Below are 21,897 nucleotides of genomic sequence, written 5' to 3'. Positions count from 1 at the left end.
ACAGTGGTGTTCCCCAGGGGTCGGTACTAGGACCACTGCTTTTTTTGATGTATATTAATGAATTGCACTTGGGTGTACTGGACACAATTTCAAAATTTGCCATTGACACAAAACTTGGAAGTGTAGTAAACAGTGAGGAGGGCAGTGATAGACTTCAAGAGGATATAGACAGGTTGGTGGAATGGGCAGACACATGGCAGATGAAATTTAACACAGAGAAGTGCGGGAGGAGAGGCAATATAAACTAAAGGGTACAATTCTAAAGGGGTACAGGAACAGAGAGACCTGGGGGTATGAGTGCACAAATCTATGAAGGTGGCAGGACAGGTTGAGAAAGCATACAGAATTCTGGGCTTTATAAATAGAGACATAAAGTACAAAAGCAAGGAAGTCATGATGAACCTTTATAAAACACTGGTTTGGCCACATCTGGAGTATTGTGTCCAGTTCTGGGCTCCGACCTTCAGGAATAATGTGAAGGCCTTAGAGAGGGTGCAGAAAAGATTTACTAGAATGGTTCCAGGGATGAGGGACTTCAGTTATGTGGATAGACTGGAGAAGCTGGGGTTGTTCTCCTTAGAGCAGAGAAGGTTAAGAGGAGATTTGATAGAGGTATTCAAAATCATGAAGAGTTTAGATAAAGTAAATAAAGAGAAACTGTTCCCATTGGTGGAACGGTCGAGAACCAGAGGACATAGATTTAAGGTGATCGGCAAAAGAACAAAGGCGACATGAGGAAACATTTTTTTACGCAGTGAGTTGTAATGATCTGAAATGTGCTGCTTGAAAGGATGGCGAAAGCAGATTCAATCGCGGCTTTCAAAAAGGAATTGGATAAATACTTGAAGGGAAAAAAGTTGCAGGGCTACGGGGAAAGAGCGGGGGAGTGGGACTAACTGGATTGCTCTTACAAAGAGCCGGCACAGGCTCGATGGGCTGAATGGCTTCCTTCTGTGCTGTAACCATTCTATGATTCTATGACAAGCCCTGTCTGCCAGGGATCTGTGTGATCAGATGATTAATGAGCCATATCAGTAACCTCAATGACACCTCCCCATTCACCAACAGTCCCACATTCCTTACCTTTCCTCTCCCACATGACCATCAAATCAACCCCTTATGATTACACATTGTTTCCTCCCTCAGCTCATCACAGAAATAAAAACCACCACCAAATACAAATCTGCATTTATAGATTTACACCTGAAATGTTTCAAACAAACTGAGACTATTCGCCCTTGTGCATTCCCTTAGTGCCTGTTGTTCGTGTGCCTTTACCTATCCTAGTGCTCCAACGTGGTGCTTCCCCAGTGGCTGGAGCATGGGTGGTGGGAGGCTGCTGACCTTCAATTGAGGACAGTGCAGATGGCCTTGGAGAACGACCTCGAGCAGCTCTGGGCCGGGAGGGCCCGACTTCAGACTGCACCACCTCGGCCTAGGCTGCAGCAGTCTGGCCTGGCTGGCCAACAGGCAAAAGCATGGGCACTGGCAGGGTGGCAGGGGTGAGAGCTGTCATCCTGAGAGAGGACAGCAGGTCCGTCTTCCATGACACCACTGCCACTATCTCAGGATGGCACCTCAGCAATCCTGGTGATGTGCTGGGGAACAGATTGCTGGACTGCTGTGACGCACCATGTACAGATCCCTTCTCTATCCTAGCTTCTAAACTACGCACAGTGTCAGTCTCTGAGCTGGCGACTGCGAGTGTAAGATCGAGTGATGGTATGTCTGCATCATCACTGTCTTCTTCCTCGGCCTCCTCTGACTGGGCAGGTTCCAGTTCTTGGGTATCTGAAACGACAAAGGGAGACGGGTTGAGTTGTGGTGTGGGGAGAGGAGAAAGTTAGACGTGCGTGCTCACACTATCTGCAGCACGTGAGTCAGAATAGATTGTGGGATCAGAAAGAAGTGGGAAGCGAGAAGGAGGATTAGGTATGCAGAGACCCTCATCATCAATACCTCCAGCACCACCAGTGGCCACGGCTTCAGCAATGACCCGTCCAATGTCTCCAGCATGGGGGTGAGGACGTGTAGACGTGCCTGTCTTCCCCCAGGTCTTTCCTGCTACCTCTGTTATGCGCCACCTTCTCCTGAAAGAAAAAGGGAAGTGAGTCAGTGAGTGTCCTGCAAGATGTTTGGGCGATGTGGCTGTCATGGTTGAATAGCTGCCAGTGTGTGTGACCTGTGAGTTGTGGGTGTGCGGCTTACATGAAAGGTACTGTGTGAGGGTGAGATGCAGCATCTGATTCGAAGGGCTGCGTAGTGATTGAAAGAGTTTGTTGATAGGTGGGTGATGGGGGTGGGGGGGTGTAGTGCATGGAGCAGTGGCTGAGGCTAGTGGTGCAGTTAGTAGGATGTACCACCTGGGCAGTTGAACTCACGCACCTTGACCACTCGTGTCAAATCATTGAACTTCTTTTTGCACTGCATGCATGTGCATGGAGTGATGCTCCTGGCATTGACCTCGTCTGCCACCGCCTCCTACTGCCTCTTCAGCATATGTCTGGAGGGCCTCCTGCCCCCCCCTACGGATAATAGGATGGCCCTCCGTCTGCCCACCTCTTCCACCGAGGCCTCGAGTGCATCATCCGAGAACCTTGGTCCACGCTCTCTCGCAGGCGCAGCCATTCATCACTATCTTCCAGCACAGGGTCACGTTCAGTCTGTAAACTTCACCTCGAGCTACCGGTCACTTGCCATTTTAATTCTCCATCCCACTCCCACTCTGACCTCTCTGTCCTCTGCCTCTTACACTGTTCCAGTGAAGCTCAACGGAAGCTCGAGGAACAGCACCTCATCTTTCGATTAGGCACTTTACAACCTTCCGGACTCAACATTGATTTCAATAACTTCAGACCATAACCACTGCTCCCATTTTTTTCGGACAGCAGGTGCTGGTAATGGTTCTGCTGTTGCCATTTACAGCTCCTCTAGACCCATCTTTTATTTCTTTATTTGTCCCATTACCACCTTCCTTGCCTTGCACCATCATCCCTTTTGTCATTTAATCACTCCTGCCCTCCACCCTATCACAGACCTTCCCTTTTGTTCTTTCCTCCCCTCCCCTTCCACCCCTTTCCCTGGCTCTGTATTTGTTTAAAAACTGTTAAATCTCTAACTTCATCCAGTTCTGATGAAAGGTCATGGCGGCGGGTTCGCGGCGGAGGGGCTATTGGTGAAATCAGTCTGCCCTACACGCAATCGCAGCCTAATTGGATCCACTTACCTGGTCATCCAGGTTCCCCACTGCTGATCTGCGCGTCGGGCGGGCTGCGCATGCGCAGTAAGGTCTGTCAGCTGGAGGAGCTCTATTTAAAGGGGCAGTCCTCCACTGACTGATGCTGCAGGAAATAGGAAAAATTACAGCATGGAGCAGCCCAGGGGGAAGGCTGCTTCCAGTTTAATGATGCCTCACTCCAGGTATCAATGGATGGGGTGAGGAGGAGGGGGAGGACGTGGCCTGCCTCTGCCACCAAGAAAGCCTGGCTCGAGGTGGCAGAGGGGGTCACCTGCACCACCAACATATCGCCCACCTGCACACAGTGCAGGAGGCGCTGCAATGACCTAAGTAGGTCAGCCAAAGTGAGTACACTTACTCATTCCCCTACACTCCGTCTGCCACATCACTGCCCCCACCCCACATCTCCTTCTGCACAGCCAACACTACTCTATCACATCACTCCTCACACCCACTCAAAGCTCATCCTCATCTTACCTGCACCTACTCACCTCGCCAGTACTCATCCCACCACTACCACTCAACCCAATCCTCATACAATCTCATGGCTCTATCTCATACTCACCCTCTCATGCATCTCTTTCACAGTCAGCCTCACTCAACCTGCCACTACCTGTGCTGCAGCCACAGGGCATGCATCACATATGTGCAGTGGGAAGCGTAAGGCAAACGTGTCGTGAGCATGAAGGGGATGCACAAGGGTGTTTGAGGGTTTGTCATGGTTGTTTCTTATATTTAATTTCTGATCAACTCACATTACATATTATATTGTCACCACTACTGCCACATCTTTGCAAATCTTGTCTGGTTTGTGCAATAATGCCCTTTCCTGAGGATCACTATGAAGACCCACAACTGATGCCACCCATTGTGTCACTGCAGAGTGGGTGTAGGTGTATTTGCAGGGCTCTTTTGTGCAGACGGCTGAGAGACGTCGGCGATGTCCCCGGTGGCACCCTGGAAGGATGCGGAGGAGAAGTTGTTGAGGGCAGTGGTGAGTTTGACAGCGACAGGTAAGAAGATGGTGCTCGGGCCAGCCGGGAGCAGCTCGGCATGAAGGAGGCTGCAGATGTCCACGACTACATGTCGAGTGACTCTGAGCCTCCGTGTGCACTGCTGCTCAGAGAGGTCCAGGATGCTGAGCCTCGGTCTGTGGACCCTGTGGCGAGGGTAGTGCCCTCCGTGACGCATCTCTCTCTGCGGTTGCCCTCCTTCCTGCTGTGCAGGTGGATGTGTCACAGCACTGTGTTGTGCAGCTCCACGTGTCAGAGGTGGACGGTGTGGATGGCGAGGCTGGTGATGCTGTTCGCCCTCCAAGGAGGTCATGACTGCAGCTATGGCGGCCCCCATCCGGAAGATATACATCTGAGGGGGTCCGCAAGGTAGGTAAATGTGTCTGGACACCAGGTAAGTCCGTAAGTTGGTGAATTTTATTGTTAGTAGGAGGGTGGTGGAGGCCAAACTTTGTCCCAAGTGACAGAGTGGCCTCCTGCAATGAGTGAGGGTCTCCCCACCCCACCTGTCAAATGGACCTTTGCAGCTGCCACAGGCTGGTGGCTGCAACACGTCCATTTCAACTTGGAGTGTTTCCCCCAGTACGGGAAACAGTCCCAGTTGTTTGGAAAATCCGATCCCTGCTAAAATATCATGTTAATCAAGTCTCTAAATGACCTGAAATACCTAAACAAATACCTTAAGTGGCACCCCGCTGGCTTTAATTGCCTGTGGGAGTCCCACATGCGGGGGCTGCGCGCGCATGTCAGCGCGTCAGTGGGAAACCCGGAAGTGGGCGGGTTGGAGCCGGGCTCCCGCCCCGCCCCGGGAATCCCCGATTTTCGCAGCCCCCCCCCCCAGGAACGCACCCGATCGCGGGAGAAAATCGAGCCCATTACATCTGTTTCTCTCTCCACAGATGCTGCCTGACCTGCTGAGCATTTCCAGCATTTTCTGTTTTTAATCACTGTGAATTTAGAATCAGCGAATCATAGAATGGTTACAGCACGGAAGGAGGCCATTCGGCCCATTGAGTCCGTGCCGGCTCTCTGCAAGAGCAATCCAGCTAGTCCCACTCCCCTGCCCTATCCCTGTAGCCCTGCACATTTTTTCCCTTCAAGTACTTATCCAGTTCCCTTTTGAAGGCCATGATTGAATCTGCCTCCACCACCCCCTTGGGCAGTGCATTCCAGATCCTAACCACTCGCTGAGTAAAAAAGTTTTTCCTCATGTCACCTTTGGTTCTTTTGCCAATCACTTAAATCTATGTCTTCTGGTTCTTGATCCTTCTGCCAATGGGAACAGTTTCTCTCTATCTACTCTGTCTAGACCCTTCATGATTTTGAAGGGTCTAGGGAGGACCTAGGCAAGACAGAGGGTCAGAGGGATCTTGGTGTGCAAGTTCACAGATCCCTGAAGGCGGCGGAACAGGTAGATAAGGTGGTAAAGAAGGCATATGGGATACTTGCCTTTATTAGCCGAGGCATAGAATATAAGAGCAAGGAGGTTATGATGGAGCTGTATAAAACACTGGTTAGGCCACAGCTGGAGTACTGTGTGCAGTTCTGGTCGCCACACTACAGGAAGGATGTGATCGCTTTGGAGAGGGTGCAGAGGAGATTCACCAGGATGTTACCAGGGCTGGAGCGCTTCAGCTATGAAGAGAGACTGGGAAGATTGGGTTTGTTTTCCTTGGAGCAGAGGAGGCTGAGGGGGGACATGATTGAGGTGTACAAAATTATGAGGGGCACAGATAGGATGGATACTAAGGAGCTTTTTCCCTTCGTTGAGGGTTCTATAACAAGGGGACATAGATTCAAGGTAAAAGGCGGGAGGTTTAGAGGGGATTTGAGAAAGAACTTTTTCACCCAGAGGGTGGTTGGAGTCTGGAACTCACTGTCTGAAAGGGTTGTGGAGGCAGGAACCCTCACAACATTCAAGAAGCATTTGGATGAGCACTTGAAATGCCATAGCATACAAGGCTACGGACCAAATGCTGGAATATGGGATTAGAGTAGACAGGGCTGATGGCCGGCGCGGACACGATGGGCCGAAGGGCCTCTATCTGTGCTGTATAACTCTATGACTCTATGACTCTATGACTCTATGAATACCTCTATCAAATCTCCTCTCAACCTTCTCTGTTCCAAGGAGAACAACCCCAGCTTCTCCAGTCTATCCACATAACTAAAATCCCTCATCTCTGGAATCATTCTAGTAAATCTCTTCTGCACCCTCTCTGAGGCCTTCACATCTTTCCTAAAGTGCGGTGCCCAGAACTGGACACAACACTCCAGTTGTGGCCGAACCAGTGTTTTATAAAGGGTCATCATGACTTCCTTGCTTTTGTACTCTATGCCTCTGGATCGGGTGACTTACCTACTTGAAGTACAGCCAACCTTTCTAGTACCTCCACTTTATCAATTTTTAGCCCATCCCGTATCTCAACTACCTCCTCTTTTACTGTGACTTATCTTGTGAGTCAGAAACAGAACAGAGAGGTGGATGTGGACCAAATAAAAAGCAGTTGAAGACCTTCAGTTGAGCTTGGATACCTCAGTCTGGGCATCCGAGAGATTCTTGATAAGTGGGAGGATACAAATTTGTTGGATTCAGACTCAGGAACGTCAGAGCGAGGGGAACTTAAGAGTTGAATCGCCAGACAAACAGTCACTAATGCAGCTGAGACGTGATGATATTTACAGGAATGTTTCAGCATAAATAAAATTTCAGCTTTGTACTAATTATTGATGTGGTTTTTTTTATATAGATGCCTCTGGTGCTACGCTAAATGAACTACAAACACATGGAAGTGAAATCTATATAAACATTGATCCTGAAACACTACCTGATCCAACACCGACAATGCTACTGGTCAGTAAGGCTTTCTTTCCTGCACACTTCTATAAGTTGGATCGCACGTCGTGTTAGAATGTTGAGCTTGATTGATTACTGTATAGTGATATGACAGACAGCAGTGCTAATGTACTTCTATTGACCACAGGCTGTTTGTATGGGAGCACTCCTACTCTCGCGCTACACTATCAATGAGGTGCCTCCAATGGCACCCAGGCCCCAACAAGTCATGAGCCCTGAAGCTGGAGGCATGGAAAACAAGTGTCTCCTTTTTGTTGGCTTTTCTATAGTTGACACACAGTTGTAGTAAAAAGCTGAGCCCATGTGGCACTTCCATTATTTTGATTTGTCACTGAGATGTGGTCATGACGGAGTGCATTTCTGGTGCACGCCACACAAATTACTCTCGGGTAGTGCTAGGAGAGGACGTATGGCCCTATTGACTTTCATTTTATTTCAGTATACATCACACTAGCACTACAATAGGAGCAGCAAGTGTCAATCTCATGAGTCTTATGCTAAAAGGGTCAACATTAGTGAAGCAAATTGAGTGATGCCACTTACTTCAAATATTTATTTTTCCATTGAGAAATGCAATGGTCTCTGCCTCAACTGCTCCCTGTAGTAAAGCATTCCATGCTCCAATATCCCTCTGCATAAAGAAATTTCTCCTACCTCTTTTCTCACTCTTTAAGTGACAAGTTCAAATCGATTCACCAACCAGAGGAAATAGTCTTTTTCTATTCACTCTTATTAAAACCCTTCATAATTTTAAAAAAAACCTCGATTAAATCTCCTCAGCTTTCTCTGCTTGTGGAAATAAACTTGTGGACTTTATTCTCATAACTATAGTTTCCCATCCCTGTTTGATCGAAATCTGCATCCCTAGCCATTACTGTAGTTTCCCAGATTGGGCAGCTCTGGAGTGGCATTTAAGCTGCTCTGAAGTCACCCCTTTAATGTTTCCCATGGAGCTGCGCAGGAACACTCCCCTGTTAGTGACATCACTGTGGCAGCCTAACAGTGAGGAAGAAGAAAGAACTTGCATTTATATAGCACCTTTCACAACCTCAGGACGTCCCAAAGCGCTTTACAGGCAATGAAGTACTTCAGTGTAGTCACTGTTGTAATGTAGGAAATACCAATTTGTACACAGCAAGGTCCCACAAACAGCAGTGCGATAAATGACCAGCTAATTTGTTGTAGTGGTGTTAATTGAAGAATAAATAAACATAAGCCGGGACATTGGGAGAACGCCCCTCCCCATGGGATCTTTTATGTCCACTTGAGAGTGCAGAAGGGGCCTCGATTTAACATCTCATCTGAAAGACGGCACCTCCAACAATGCAGCACTCCCTCAGTTATGCAGTAGAGTGCCAGCCTAGATAATGTGCTCATGTCTCTGGAGTAGGACCTGAATCCGTGGTGCCTGACTCAGAGGAGAGAGTGCTATCACTGAGCCAAGGCTGACAAAACTTGAGCAATGCCAGCCTCAAAGGTGTCTATGCTGACAAGAAATTTGATGTATCTATGGAAGGATCAAATAAAGTGATGGTGAGTCCGTTATATTGCGATGTACACTAAAGTCATTCCCATATACTTTCCTTCCACTTTTAAGTAACAATACAAATTAGAATTAGACCTTTAAATTGAAACTTTAATGCAGGTCATCCGGGAGTACTAGTCAAGAGGGAGAAATATCTGATCTGGATCAGCTTCTGTCTGGATCCAGCATATTTTAAAGATGTCTGGAAATAAATGCACCTTCAGAATAGGAGGGAAGAAACCGTCAAAAAGAAAGACCAAACTTACAACAATTATATTAGGATAAATAATTATGCAGGAAATTACATTATAACACTTGGAAATAATGGTTCATAAATGATAACTTTAAGCACTAATGTACTTTTTAACTTGGGTTGTGTGGAGTGTAGATTCTGAGCCTACATGATAGCTAAGTCCAGGTATCTGGTACTGAATGCAGTTAATTATCCATTCACCTCGTTATGAATGAGGGGCCACTGTTGTTTCATCTCAATGCCATGTATCCTTATTTTGTTCTTGCTAAGGTTGTTGATGTTTTTGTATCTTCACACTCTTCCCTTGGAGAATAGTGAGAAGTAGTGGAAGGATTCACAGGCAGATTAACGGTCTGACAGGCCGTGATGTGAATGCGCCTTCCATGGCCATAACCATTTTTATATCAGCTGATAGGGTGGTAGGCCCTATAGGGTGGGAGGGTTTTATGAGCTCCCACAAGCCATACAACGAGGGAGGGCCACCCATACCCGCTGGACGTCAACCCAGAATTCGGAGCCAGAGTACTCCGGTCTCCACTCTCCGGGACTATCTGGTGTGGGGTTCCAACCCAGCACCTTCTGACTCAGAAATGGGAATGCTGCCACGAAGCTAAAGGCTTGTTCCCTTGCTAAGGTGATGGGATATAATGAGATCATGGCAGATCTCTGACCTAACTCCATATACCCGCCTTAGCCCCATATCCCTTAGTATTTTTGGTTAACAAAAATCTATCAATCTCAGATTTAAAATTGGCAGTTGATGCTAGCTCAATTGTTTGCAGAAGAGAGTTCCAAACTTCTACCACCCTTTGCGTGTAGAAGTATTTCCTAACTTCACTCCTGAACGTCCTGGCTCTGATTTTTAGGCTATGTCCCCTAGTCCTAGACTCCCCAACCAGCAGAAATAGTTTCTGTCTATCTACCCTATATAGAGCCCTATATAGAACCAATGAAAATGTGCCTTGAAAGTTTTATTTTATACTCTTTGAAACCACCCCCCATTGGCTTTGCTTTATTTCAGAAGAGGAGGCTGTCACGAAAGTTTACTTCCAGAAGGAAATGGTCTGCCATTGATGAGAGTGAGAACGTCGTAGACTGGTGGTCAAAGTATTATGCTTCTGTGGAAAAAGCCCAAAATGTATGGCACTATGTTCATGAGGGTTTACTTTAAAAAATGCTCCTCATTAAATTATGATATCATTTATTGAAACGGTATCACTGATCCATAAGAATGATTGTCTTTCACTGATTTTGTTTATGATATATAAAACAAAAAGAAATGATTGAATACAAATGACCAACAGAAAAATAAAAATAAAACAACAATAATGACACAGGGGTCTTGAAATTAAAGAGCAGGCTCACCACTGCTTTGTTCTAATCCCTTTGCATTGGTAGCCAGGCTCCCTGGCAGTGCTGCAGCTCATTAGCTCCAATGCCTTTAGCTGCTCGCACTATGGAATAAATTTGCAGCACTCCTGACGCACAGCTTCATGTGCCAGGTGTGCATATCAGAAAATCAACCGTTCACTGCCCGTGATTTTCTGTCTATTCACTTAAATAAATGGGCCGCATGTGCCCAGTTTTCTGACATGCACTTCCAGTGTGCAAAGCTCTACACCAAGCATGCTCAAGGCAAAAGTTCATCCCTATAAGTGAGTTTGTTTGAAGTCTGAGCAAATAAGCTCTGTCTCTGCTTGCAAATTCTTGTAAAAGTGCAGTCGTATTTCTATGGGCTTGTGCGTTTCTTGTTTTGTACAGGCTATTCTTTGTTTTTGTCATTGTAATCCTTTAGTGACTTTTTAATATAAGTAGCTCTATTATTAATGCTTGAGTATTCAGTGAATAGAATAACACATTTATATCAGTTTATTTCAACTTGAAAGTAACTTGACAGGTTCTCACCAAATGGTTCAGTGAGTTTATCTAATGACTAGCCAATCCTAATCCAATCCCTTGTTTGTGTCAACTGACCTCAGCTAAGGGAGTGGTAGAGGTGCCCTGTGAATTAGAGGATGGAAAATTATCCAGTGTTCTTGCTTCTGATTTCCTAGAATTGTCACATTAACTTTACTATAAGAAAGCTACCAAAGTGTTAGTGTAACATTATTTACAAGTTAAATGCTTGCCTACTCACTTTTTATTTTGTCTTTCTGGTAAGGCAAAACAGACAGATCTACATGCTGAGGGATATGAAAATGGTAAGTGAACATTTACTACAAAACAAGCTCCATAATTATTAGACGTCTATCCTCAGGGTAGATGCTCAGAGGTTGTTTCCCTTGGCTGGAGAGTCTAGAACTAGGGGGCATAGTCTCAGGATAAGGGGTCGGCCATTTAAGACTGAGATGAGGAGGAATTTCTTCACTCAGAGGGTTGTGAATCTTTGGAATTCTCTACCCCAGAGGGCTGTGGATGCTCAGTCGTTGAGTATATTCAAGACTGAGATGGATAGATTTTTGGACTCAAGGGGAATCAAGGGATATGGGGATTGGGCAGGAAAGTGGAGTTGAGGCCAAAGATCAGCCATGATCTTATTGAATGGCGGAGCAGGCTCGAGGGGCCAAATGGCCTACTCCTGCTCCTATTTCTTATGTTCTTATCCTAAATCCAATCCATTGCTCACATTATATGCAAGTGCAGGCACTGATAACACTATTAATAGGCTCTATTCCCCATGTTGGGAGACTTAAGCAGTCCATATTTTGTGAAACGTGAAGGCCTTGTATCTCTAGTAGACAGGAACGCTGATCGCAGAATTGGCCGCAGAGGTCAATGCTCCTGATTTGCAGCACCCTCAATTTTCTGGCCATTAATTTGAGGAAACAGCCCAAAAGTGGGGCACACTGACCTCTGTACCTGACTCCGATCTACACTGGCAGCACAGCCTCTCAAAATTTACCCTATAATAGCTGAGATTTATTTGCACAAAATAAATGCTTAAAACATTTGTTCCAAAGGTAGACATTAAAGCTGTCAAATATTTATTATACTGTCAGTCAGATTCATGCATTAGCCAATAAAATATCCAACCGCCATTTTTTAATTTCTTACCAGTTAATGATGTTCCTTGTTAATTTTATAAAGGATAATTTTATGAATTTGCCCTCCTAATGCAGTGTTTCTGCCGCCTGGAGTGCGTATCAGGAACTGAGGTGAGCTCAAAATACCTGAAGCTACACTTCACTCAAAAGATGACCGTTGTTATCTGAGGGATGAATTCGGAAAAATTCCCAAATAGATTAAAATTGGAGCATTTTGGTAATGACTGGAATTATATTGCATTTGACTGGCTGTTACAACAGTTCTAATTCTGCTCATATTGCCATTCATAGAATCATAGCATCTTACAGCATCTTACAGAAGGTCATTTGGCCCATCGTGCCTGTGCTGGCTCTTTGAAAGAGCTATCCAATTAGTCCCACTCTGCTGCTTTCTCTCCATATCCCTGCAGATTTCACCGGTTTAATGGGGGAAGACTTTCTCTGTGTGCTAGTTGTAGCAAAAACATCTAAACCTGTTTTTATAAAGGTGTTTATTACAGGTAGCACACAAAGGAAACGTTTGCCACATCATTTAAGTGAACATCGTAAGCACTTTGCATAAAAGGAGAAGTAGGCTAACTAAAATCTCAGATATTTATTGATGATATAGATGATCATATATATTCTTATAATTATTAAGATCTAGTGTCTTTGAAAAGCCAAAAACTATTTTTTGTTTCTCTGCTTGTTCTAGTGCACGTTGTGATTATGTTAATACATGGTGCTTATTTAAATCTCTTTATCTTTGTTTCTAGAGCTGGATGCACGTGGCAAACTTATCACTTTAGATGGCGAAGATGATGGGAAGAAAAAGAGAGATAAAACTGTCAAAAGGTCCAAAATGCAGAAGTCTGGGTTGGCAAGTCTAGAGGTAGTGTCCAAATCTGTGTGGCCCATGTTGTTCAATATAGGTCTTGATAATTTTTCCCCAAGGACTGTGAAATTGACAGCCATCCAATCTGATTTCTTCAAATGTGGAATTATATAAGGGGTATCCGGGAGACACAGTGAATTATAACTGTATTTAATGTTCTAGTGATCAGGGCCCTGATTATATACATAAAGAAATGAAAAAAATCCATTCGGTCTATCAAACCCATTCTTAAGACCATGTCTAATTTGTCCTATTATGGTCTACACCTGACCTATTCAACATCCTGAGGAAGATGACAAACCCCACATGTAAAATCTCCAAGTTAAATTTAGATATGAATTTTACACCAAAACCTACATTAATCAATCCCTTTTGGATTTGCATTCCATAGGTGGCACTGCTATGGTCCCAGGACCATTATATTTCAAACGGTATTTCATAGCATCATTGAATCTTACAGCACAGAAAGAGGCTATTCGGCCCATCGAGTCTATTCCGGCTCTTTGAAAGAGCTACCAATTAGCCCCATAACTCATAACGGTTTTATATTTGGGAATTATGGCAGTCACCAGCACACCTCCTTTAGCCATCAAGCGATTTTAGTAGTGTCTACCTACAATGTGCTTTCTCTCACTTAAAAAGGTCAAATTTATATTAAGAACAAAACTGTGTACGAAGCATCATGCTATATCTGTGCAGGTACATTCATACCGTGTTGGGGCATGCACATTAAAAAAAATAAGCACATACCTTTTGTTCTATGCTTATATGTCAATGCGTATCCTTCTAATCTTCAGTCCTGTTCTGAATAAGATATTTTTCGCCAAGGAGTTAATCAATATGGCACTAACTGTTTGAGCTGGAAATCTATTCTAATACTGAGCTTCACTTTAGGCTTGCTAACTGTGTGCTGTGCCCTGCAGTGCTTAGTTTAACATGCTTATATTTACATTATCCAGCCCTCTCATCGTGAGAGAGACCTGAACCATGTCCCCTCTAATTCACAAGTATTCTGCTGTGGCAACTGAGCTTTGGAAAATTATCGTTTGATTCTTCGTTCATTAATGAAGAGAAATTTAGTTCTGTGAATCCCTCTTCATGAACTGAGCTTTACGCCCCAGAATCATCCGTGTGACTTTTCTCTGAACCCTCTCTACTACATCAATGTCCTTTTTGAAGGGAGGGTGTTCAAATTTGCTTGCAATATTCCAAATGTAGCCATACCAATGAGTTGCACAGGGTTAATGAAATCCCCTTAAACTGGCTGGAAGCTGCAAATTTAAAATTGTACATAATCCTTCTAAAAGCTGTCCCCAAATCTCCTCTGATCACTTGCTGCTCATTTCTAGGTGAGGCCCAGGGCCAGTTCTCCTGGAAAATTTCTATTTGTACGTTGCACTGATCAGATGTATAATTGGAGCAGGTGACACTGTTTTGTGAATTGCTTCCACCAGATATACGATAAGGAATTAGAGGCAGAATTTGATAACTTTAGCGATTGGGTACAAACGTTTGATCTCTTTCGTGGTAAAGCAAGTGAAGATGACACCAATGTAGACGATGAAAGAATTGTTGGAAAATTTAAGGTGGGTTTACGTTTATATTATTAAAAATCTTGGGGTAGATTTTATGAATTAGTGCTCTCGGTGCAGAGACTTATGCAGCGTGATTCAGGATCGGAGGACTGTGCGTCCCACACAGGATAGAAATAAAAATTCAAGGGAGAAGGAAGAAGAAGAATTAAGTGGGAAGGAGATAAGGGGAAAACAGACAAAAGCTAAAGGGGTGGATAAAAGAAGAAGGGACACTAGAAAAGAAAGGAAGGAGAAGAAAGGAAGGGGAAAAGAGAGAAGAAATAAAACAAGCAAAATTTTCGGAAGAAGACCTTGCCATACCATGCAGCGTGAAATCCAGGTATAACTCCTTGCCTGTCCCCTTCCCCTGTTGCACGAGTCCAGCCTGAGACCTTTTATTTATATCCTCAGATTTTTTTGACGATGAGCAATGCCACAGGTGATCCACAAGTGAAGTTTGAAAAATTTAATTAAAGCAGTTTGCACAGACACGGTTGTTTAAATGTCACCTTCCCTAACGTCTGGGGAAAAGTCTATGGGAGCTAGCAAACAGGAAACCACACTGACGGACTGTACAGGAGAGCTGAGCCCTTGGCCTGGCCACAGCCAGAGAAAATGGCCATCAGTGTCATAGGACACAATGGTATACGTTGCTGCTACCTCCAGGGTAGTCTGGAAAGACCACCCTGGATCTTGAGATGGGTCTCAGCTATTCTAACACCACCTCAATTCCATTACAGTACAACCCAAGCCAGGGCTGCCACTAAGCAGTGCTGTGAAGTAAATGCACCATTAAAAACTGTAAAGTTATGGTATGTGTGTCCTGATTTATCATCATTGCTTGTGTTCTATGGTAATTAGGAAAAAAAAAATTACAATTCAAGAGATGAATTTGCCAGGGTTAGACTGGGAAATAATTGGCTAATCGCAGGAACATTGGAAAGTATGAATGAGCGTAATTCCTTCAGCCCATCTAGCTTGCTCCACGTTGAGATCCAAGTCCTCTGACTATTTTCATCTCCCTCCTGACATGAAAATCGACCTACCGCTTTGTACCCACTGTAACTCACCGACCACCGTATTAACTCCACTGCGGACTCTGGTAGAAATCTTACCCGTGCCTCATGAATAAATTCAAATAGGGGTCCGATGACATCATTTGGACCCCAAGGTGATTTTAACTGGGCCCAGGTTCAATACTGGTCAAGGCCAAGGAGCAGTTGATGGAGCAGCGCTTTTGGTGACCTCCTCAATCCCCTTACCTGAAAAGTCAGAAAAAGCCCCACATCATTAACCGTCCCCTCACCACTCCATTTATTCTGCATTGAAGAACATTGAAATCATTCAGCTGACCTCCATGTCAACATCTTTCTGACAGCGCAGACTGAGGAGCTGTAATGAGAAGAAACCATAGACCAACATTCTAAATGTAATAAGGTTTTTTGATTTTAATTCCAAACACAATATTGTAGCGAATTCTTTTGTCACCCAAGCGACAACCCTTCTTAAAAGAAGGTTTACTAACTCAACTACTCCAAGAGGTGCTCCCCCAGTGGCTTCAGCAGAGCTGGTGGCAGGCAGCTGCTGCTCATGTGGGGAACTCTTGAGATGCTCGTGGCCGGTGAACTTCTCGGGGCCCGAGCCTCTGAGGGCCCGGCTGCAGACTGCAACACTTTGGCTGCTGGGAGGCAGTCTGGTTCGGCAGGTTTTCTGGCACCGTGGTTGGTATTGATCGAGGACGTGGCGAAGAAGCAGACATGGTTGACATCCTGCGAGAGGGCAACACGTGCTGCCCCCGTTGCGCCACTGCCGCTCCAACGGGGCTGGGGCCCAGGACTTCCAGTGATCTGCGGGAGAGCCGACTGCAGAAGATGATTGACGCCTTGAAAGACCCAATTCATCAGCTCCATCAATCTGTCTAAGGTGGACACCTACCTCTCAAAGGCCGAGCGCGGGCACGGCCGCCAATGGTGGGGCGAAGGAAGTGGGGGGGGCACACAGAAGGCCAGAGTTGGAGGAACGCAGAGTTGGAGGAGGGTTGCAGGAAGGCTGAAGGAGGTTTCAGAGATAGGGAGAGGCGAGACCATGGAGGGATTTGAGCACGCGGATGAGAATTTTAACACGAGGATGAGAATTTTAAAATCGAGGCTTTGGTGGACCGGACGCCAAAGGTGGAGGTGAGGGTGTGATTGAGCAGCTGCAGGAGTATCGTGGCCAATGGAGGGCCAAAGACGAGACAGTCGGGAACTCTTCTACACATGAGCATTCTATTTCTCCTGTCCCAATGGGATAACAGTCTAAAAAGCCTTCTTTACTTCTCTCTTCAGGGTTCATTCTGCGTGTCGAAATGCCGTGATGATCATGAGACAGATGGACAATGCCACATTTTGCAGGGAATGCCATCAAACACCTCAGTCAAAGTTTTAATCAGAGTCTACATTGTCGCAGTAAGTAACATGGAGGTTTCTTCTCACTTACCTTCAAATATAACCTCACCCCCACTTCTCCAGCTTTTAATGAGATTTATGGACACCACGGAAATGAGTCTAAGGACAAAGCAAAAAACTACAAATGCTGGAAATCTGAAACAGAAACAGTATATGCTCAAAACACCCAGCGTGTCAGTCAGCATCCGTGGAGAGAAAAGAGAAGTTAATGTTTCACATATAGAAGTGGCTCTGATGAAGGGGCCACAGATTCTGACAGAAACATTTCACCAAGGAGAGGAAAGTTATCTTCTTTATTTGCAAAGATCCCAAAACAACTTTACAAAACATGTTGACTCATGCTTTCATATTCCGGTTATTCATTGTTAACTCATTCTTTTGTAAAGAAATCATTGAAGATAATTTCTGCTGCAATTCCTGGCCTGGTGAAGACAGCCCGTGGCAGTATTGTTACAAAGTTATATGTTAAAGCCAATGGGGGTGAAATTGGGTCATGTAGCGCCCGTTTTTTAGGCGCTACGCAGACATCTAAGCCTTGAAAATGGGGTCTGACATGAGCTTCTGACAGGAAGTGCGCAGGACGCCATCTTGGTAAAGGAGTTTGCGCGCGAGCCTAATGACCACCAGTAGGGAGAATGTGACGCGGATCAGTGTGCGATACTGATTTAAAGGCAATGCTGCTATTTTGGAACTCCACACTCCATCCAATGCATTGCCTTAACCTCGCACAGCTGAACATGACCTAAACGGCAAGAAAGACCCCTCACCAGCATTATTTCAAGGGATAATGAAGTGGTTACCGGTTAGTTGCTGGATTATTTCTTCTGGCTGCTGGTGCATTTGTATGTATTTCTGGAGGTTTCCTATACTTGGATAAGGGAGTGGGCTGGCTGGCTGACAGGGCACTGGTGGAGTGGCAGGGATGGGAGCAGCAATGCTGTCGTCCCGAGAGAGGACAGCAGGTTCGTCTTCCATGACACCACTGCCACTCTCCTGGGACAGTATCTCAGCAATCCTGGTGATCTGCTGGAGAACAGACTGCTGGACTGGTGTAACACCCTGGAAGCCCCGTTCCACAGTGGAACCCAGAATCACAATAGCAGCAGTCAAACCTTTGATGGAAGCTGTGACATCAGTCATCAGACGCTGCATCATAGTGGGTTCCACAGGTGCGCTGATGGAAGTGACCACCCGTTCCATGTGGGAAAGGATGGGCTCCAAGCTCTGTTCAAAGCCCTGTGCCAAGTTGGAGCTGGACTCCTCCACGCCCCGTGACATTGTGTGCAGGCTTTCTGGCAGGCTTTCCAGTGCACCAAGCATTTGGTGGTGTACGCCCATCAGCCTCCTTCTGTAGCCTGTCCCATCAAAGTCGTCATCTGAATTCTCTGCAGCAGAACTAGTGAACGACCTCGCCCTTCGGTGAGCTGACACCTGTGGTATCCGTTCCCCCCGCCCCGGCTCCTGTGCACTTGTGCCCGGTGTCTCACCACGATCAGATCCCTCCTCTATCTTAGCCTCTTAAGTACGCCCAGTGTCAGTCTCTGAGCTGGTGGCTGTGAGTGTAAGATCGAGTGATGGTTTCTCTTTATCATCACTGTCTTCTTCCTCTGCCTCTTCTGACTGGGAAGGCTCCAGTTCTTGGGTATCAGAAATGACAAAGGGAGAGGAGAAGGTAAGACGAGCGTACTTACATCATCTGCAACACGCGAGTCAGAAGAGATTGTGGGATGAGGGAGACATGGGAAGAGAGAAGGAGGATTAGATGTGCAGAGACCCTCATCATCGATCCCATCAGCGTCACCAGTGGCCGCGGCCTCAGCGATGTCCCTTCTCATGATGGCCAGCACTGCCTCCTCCATGGGGGTTAAAATGTGTAGGCGGGCCTGTCCTCCTCCAGTTGTTTCTTGCTGCCTTCTGTTATGCACCACCTTCTCCTGAAAGAAAGAATCAGTGCGTCAGTGAATGTTCTGCAAGATGATTGGGTGATATGGTTGTCATGGTTGAATAGCTGCCAGTGTGCAAGCTGTGAGTTGTGGGTGTGAGGCTTGCAACAGTGCTAAGTGTGTGAGGGTGAGGTAAACCATATGAATTGAGGGGTTAAGTACTGATTGATAGAGATTGTCGGTGGGTGGGTAATGGGGGGGCAGCGGATGAGGCTAGTGGTGCAGTTGGTAGGATATGCCATTTGAAGATTGAACTCACTCACCTTGACAACTCGTGTCAGATCATTGAACTTCTTCCTGCACTGCATCCATGTTCTTGGAGCTATAGTCCTGGCATTGACCCCTGCCGCTTCTGCCTCCCACTGCCTCCTGAGCATATGTCTGGAGGGCATCCTGCACCCCTACGGATATAGGATGTCCCTCCTACCCTCCTTCTCTCCGCCTATTGCACAAAGCCTCCAGTGCATTATCAGAAAACCTTGGTGCATGCTCTCTCGCAGGTTGAGACATCTTCACAAAACAATTTCCAAAGCAATCCACAGTGCACCTCCCCTTTAAGAGGTGCAGGCTGCCTTTAAGTAGTATTAGCATTTAAATTCCAGGCATTTTTGAAGTGGTATTTTCGGAAAGATCTTGGGGCACAGCCTATTTCCTCCTTCCCCAGTCGTACTCATGAGTGAACATAAATAAAGCACAAGTTAGCAGATTTAATTTTAAGAACTGTTTTCATTGTGTAGTTCAGCGGTATTTTCATGCATTAAGTGGAGATATCTATTGATTCAAACTGCACATCCATCATTCACAGTGAAATGCAGTGTTCAGCAACTTATGGGACAGTTGAGTTTACTGACTAATTATTGAAACGCACCATAGATTTTACTCATAAACACCGGGAAATATGTCGGGACCTCTGCTGATGCGTGCAGGCAATGAACATCGCAGGCTGTGCTGGCTGCGCGCAGCCAGCCAGCACAGCCTTCCTCAGCCAACATTTGCCTGAGGAAGGAGGAAATCTCCGAAAGCTTGTGAATTTAAAATAAAATTGCTGGACTATAACTTGGTGTTGTAAAATTGTTTACAATTGTCAACCCCAGTCCATCACCGGCATCTCCACATCATCATTTAAATCAGCAGGCAGCACAAATTTAATGTGCTGCCAGTATCGCTGTGTACAGGCGCTGGTTAATCGCGTACTGCGATCCCCACTCACGTTTTCGCGGGTTATCCAATTTAACCCCCAATGTGTTTCATGATTACTTATTCAAATATAATTCTGTGTTTTTATTTACTGTTTAACCTGCATTAGGCTCAGAATCTACACCCAGCTGACCCTGATGGCAAGGCTGACCCTTACATTGTCCTGCAACTTGGAAAGACTGAAATTAAGGATCGTGACAATTACATCCCTAAACAGCTAAATCCACTGTTTGGAAGGTCAGAAGATGTTTGTGTGCGAGAGTGTGTGTGTGTGTGTCTGCGTTCGTGTTTGCATGTCTGTGTTAGTTATTGTCTGACTTGCTCTGCTACATGTTCCTAGCTCATAGGTAATCAGTTAAGGTACAGATTAGAGGGTCAATTCAGCACTCCTGTGTGCTGAGCCGCACTTGAGTTGACAACACCGAACTAGGTTTAACGTTACGAGTCAGAAGTGAATGTAGTGAGAATGGTGATGTGAAGAGTTACCTTTCACTACATTGCACTGCCTGGTACAGACCTGATACCATTTGGACGGCTAGCAGGGCACGGTTACACTGCCCACTCACAACCCTCTGTCCCTGCGCACTGGAATGTGTGCACTTACCAGCTTAAAGGCAGCAATGAGACACTAAAGCTTGTTTCGATCAGTAAAGATAATGTGATGCTGCAGAAGGATGCCTTCGTTTCAAGGCTGATTTTTAAAATGTACTTTAAAAGTAGACTCTGCTGCCACTGTGAATCCAAAAGTCATGTAAGGCCACCTCTTACAGATAATCGTATGGCATATTGGAAAGTTTTAGTATTAGTTCAATACATTTCAAATTGGATAAATACCCATTTACTGTAATTTTGTCTCAAGGCCAATGCAATACTGTAGTCCAATATACCTCCTTGTAATACACAGCGTCCTGATAGAAAAAGAATTACAATCATTTGACTCAGAAGCCATATCCAGAACTGTGGAAGGAACCATAAGTTTGAGTGTATTTGCATCACCTCATTTCACGATTCATTAATTAGACACGACCCCAGCCCTACAGCGAGTTCTTGGCTATGTTTACTCAGAAATTAAATCTACTTGAGACAGAACCCTTGCAAAAGTACGGCCTGGTCCCATCGATAGGTCTGGACCTTCCAAAATCTGGAGCTCTGTTTCTTTAAGCTTAATAAGTTATTGTTCAAATTACTAATTTAAAATTTTCTAACTATTTTGGGGGAAACCATCTCTTGCACAATAATTCTTTCCTTCACCTCCCAGGTCCTATGAGATTGAGGCCACATTCCCAATGGAAACTCTGCTCACAATAACTATCTATGATTTTGACTTGGTTGGAACAGATGATTTTATTGGAGAAACAAAAATTGATCTGGAGAACCGCTTTTACAGCAAACACAGAGCGACCTGCGGGTTACCGTACAAATACGAGATGTAAGGATGTGCTTATTATAAATTATTCTTTTAGGCTAGAGATTTAAAAACACTTTTACAGAAAAGACAGTGATGTCTGTGTTACTATACAAGTATAAGGAGTCTTGTGATTTCAAATAAAACTGTTGGACTATAACCTGGTGTTGTAAGACTCCTTACATTTGTCCACCCCAGTCCATCACCGGCATCTCCACATCACTATACAAGTATGACAGGTAAGGATAAGCTCGGTGTAAATGATCTTAGTAGATCACTGATTTGCATGTCCTGGGCAGTGTGGTGACACGGCATATTGGAGTGCCAGGGTGGGGAAGACATGTGGAAGGGCACATATTAAAGCCCCAATTCCTCTGAGTTCAAACATGCTGCCTTGGGGAGGGAAAATTGGAGGCATTATCGTCACTGGGCTGCTGTTGCTGGCTTTACAAAGGTCTTGTTGGGCACAATAGGTGCACAGCCCAGCAAGATCAAGGGGGACTGGGGGGAAAACAGAGGGATTCATA

General features: G+C 45.4%; 1 protein-coding gene across 1 annotated transcript in view; it reads left to right on the top strand.

Annotated features, from left to right (window-relative positions):
- fer1l6 (fer-1 like family member 6) overlaps window positions 1-21,897 on the top strand; it is a 133,989-nt gene that overhangs the window by 78,753 nt on the left and 33,339 nt on the right. The window contains exons 25-32 of the mRNA XM_067977315.1: window positions 7,002-7,105; window positions 9,908-10,024; window positions 11,048-11,087; window positions 12,686-12,801; window positions 14,259-14,390; window positions 16,706-16,825; window positions 20,075-20,202; window positions 21,224-21,394. Coding sequence (XP_067833416.1) covers window positions 7,002-7,105; window positions 9,908-10,024; window positions 11,048-11,087; window positions 12,686-12,801; window positions 14,259-14,390; window positions 16,706-16,825; window positions 20,075-20,202; window positions 21,224-21,394 — 928 coding nt within the window. The remainder of the gene's footprint in view (window positions 1-7,001; window positions 7,106-9,907; window positions 10,025-11,047; window positions 11,088-12,685; window positions 12,802-14,258; window positions 14,391-16,705; window positions 16,826-20,074; window positions 20,203-21,223; window positions 21,395-21,897) is intronic.

The sequence above is a fragment of the Heptranchias perlo genome, chromosome 3 (assembly GCF_035084215.1).
Source record: "Heptranchias perlo isolate sHepPer1 chromosome 3, sHepPer1.hap1, whole genome shotgun sequence".
In the NCBI taxonomy this organism is placed as follows: Eukaryota; Metazoa; Chordata; class Chondrichthyes; order Hexanchiformes; family Hexanchidae; genus Heptranchias; species Heptranchias perlo.
This window is presented reverse-complemented; position numbering and strand designations above follow the sequence as displayed.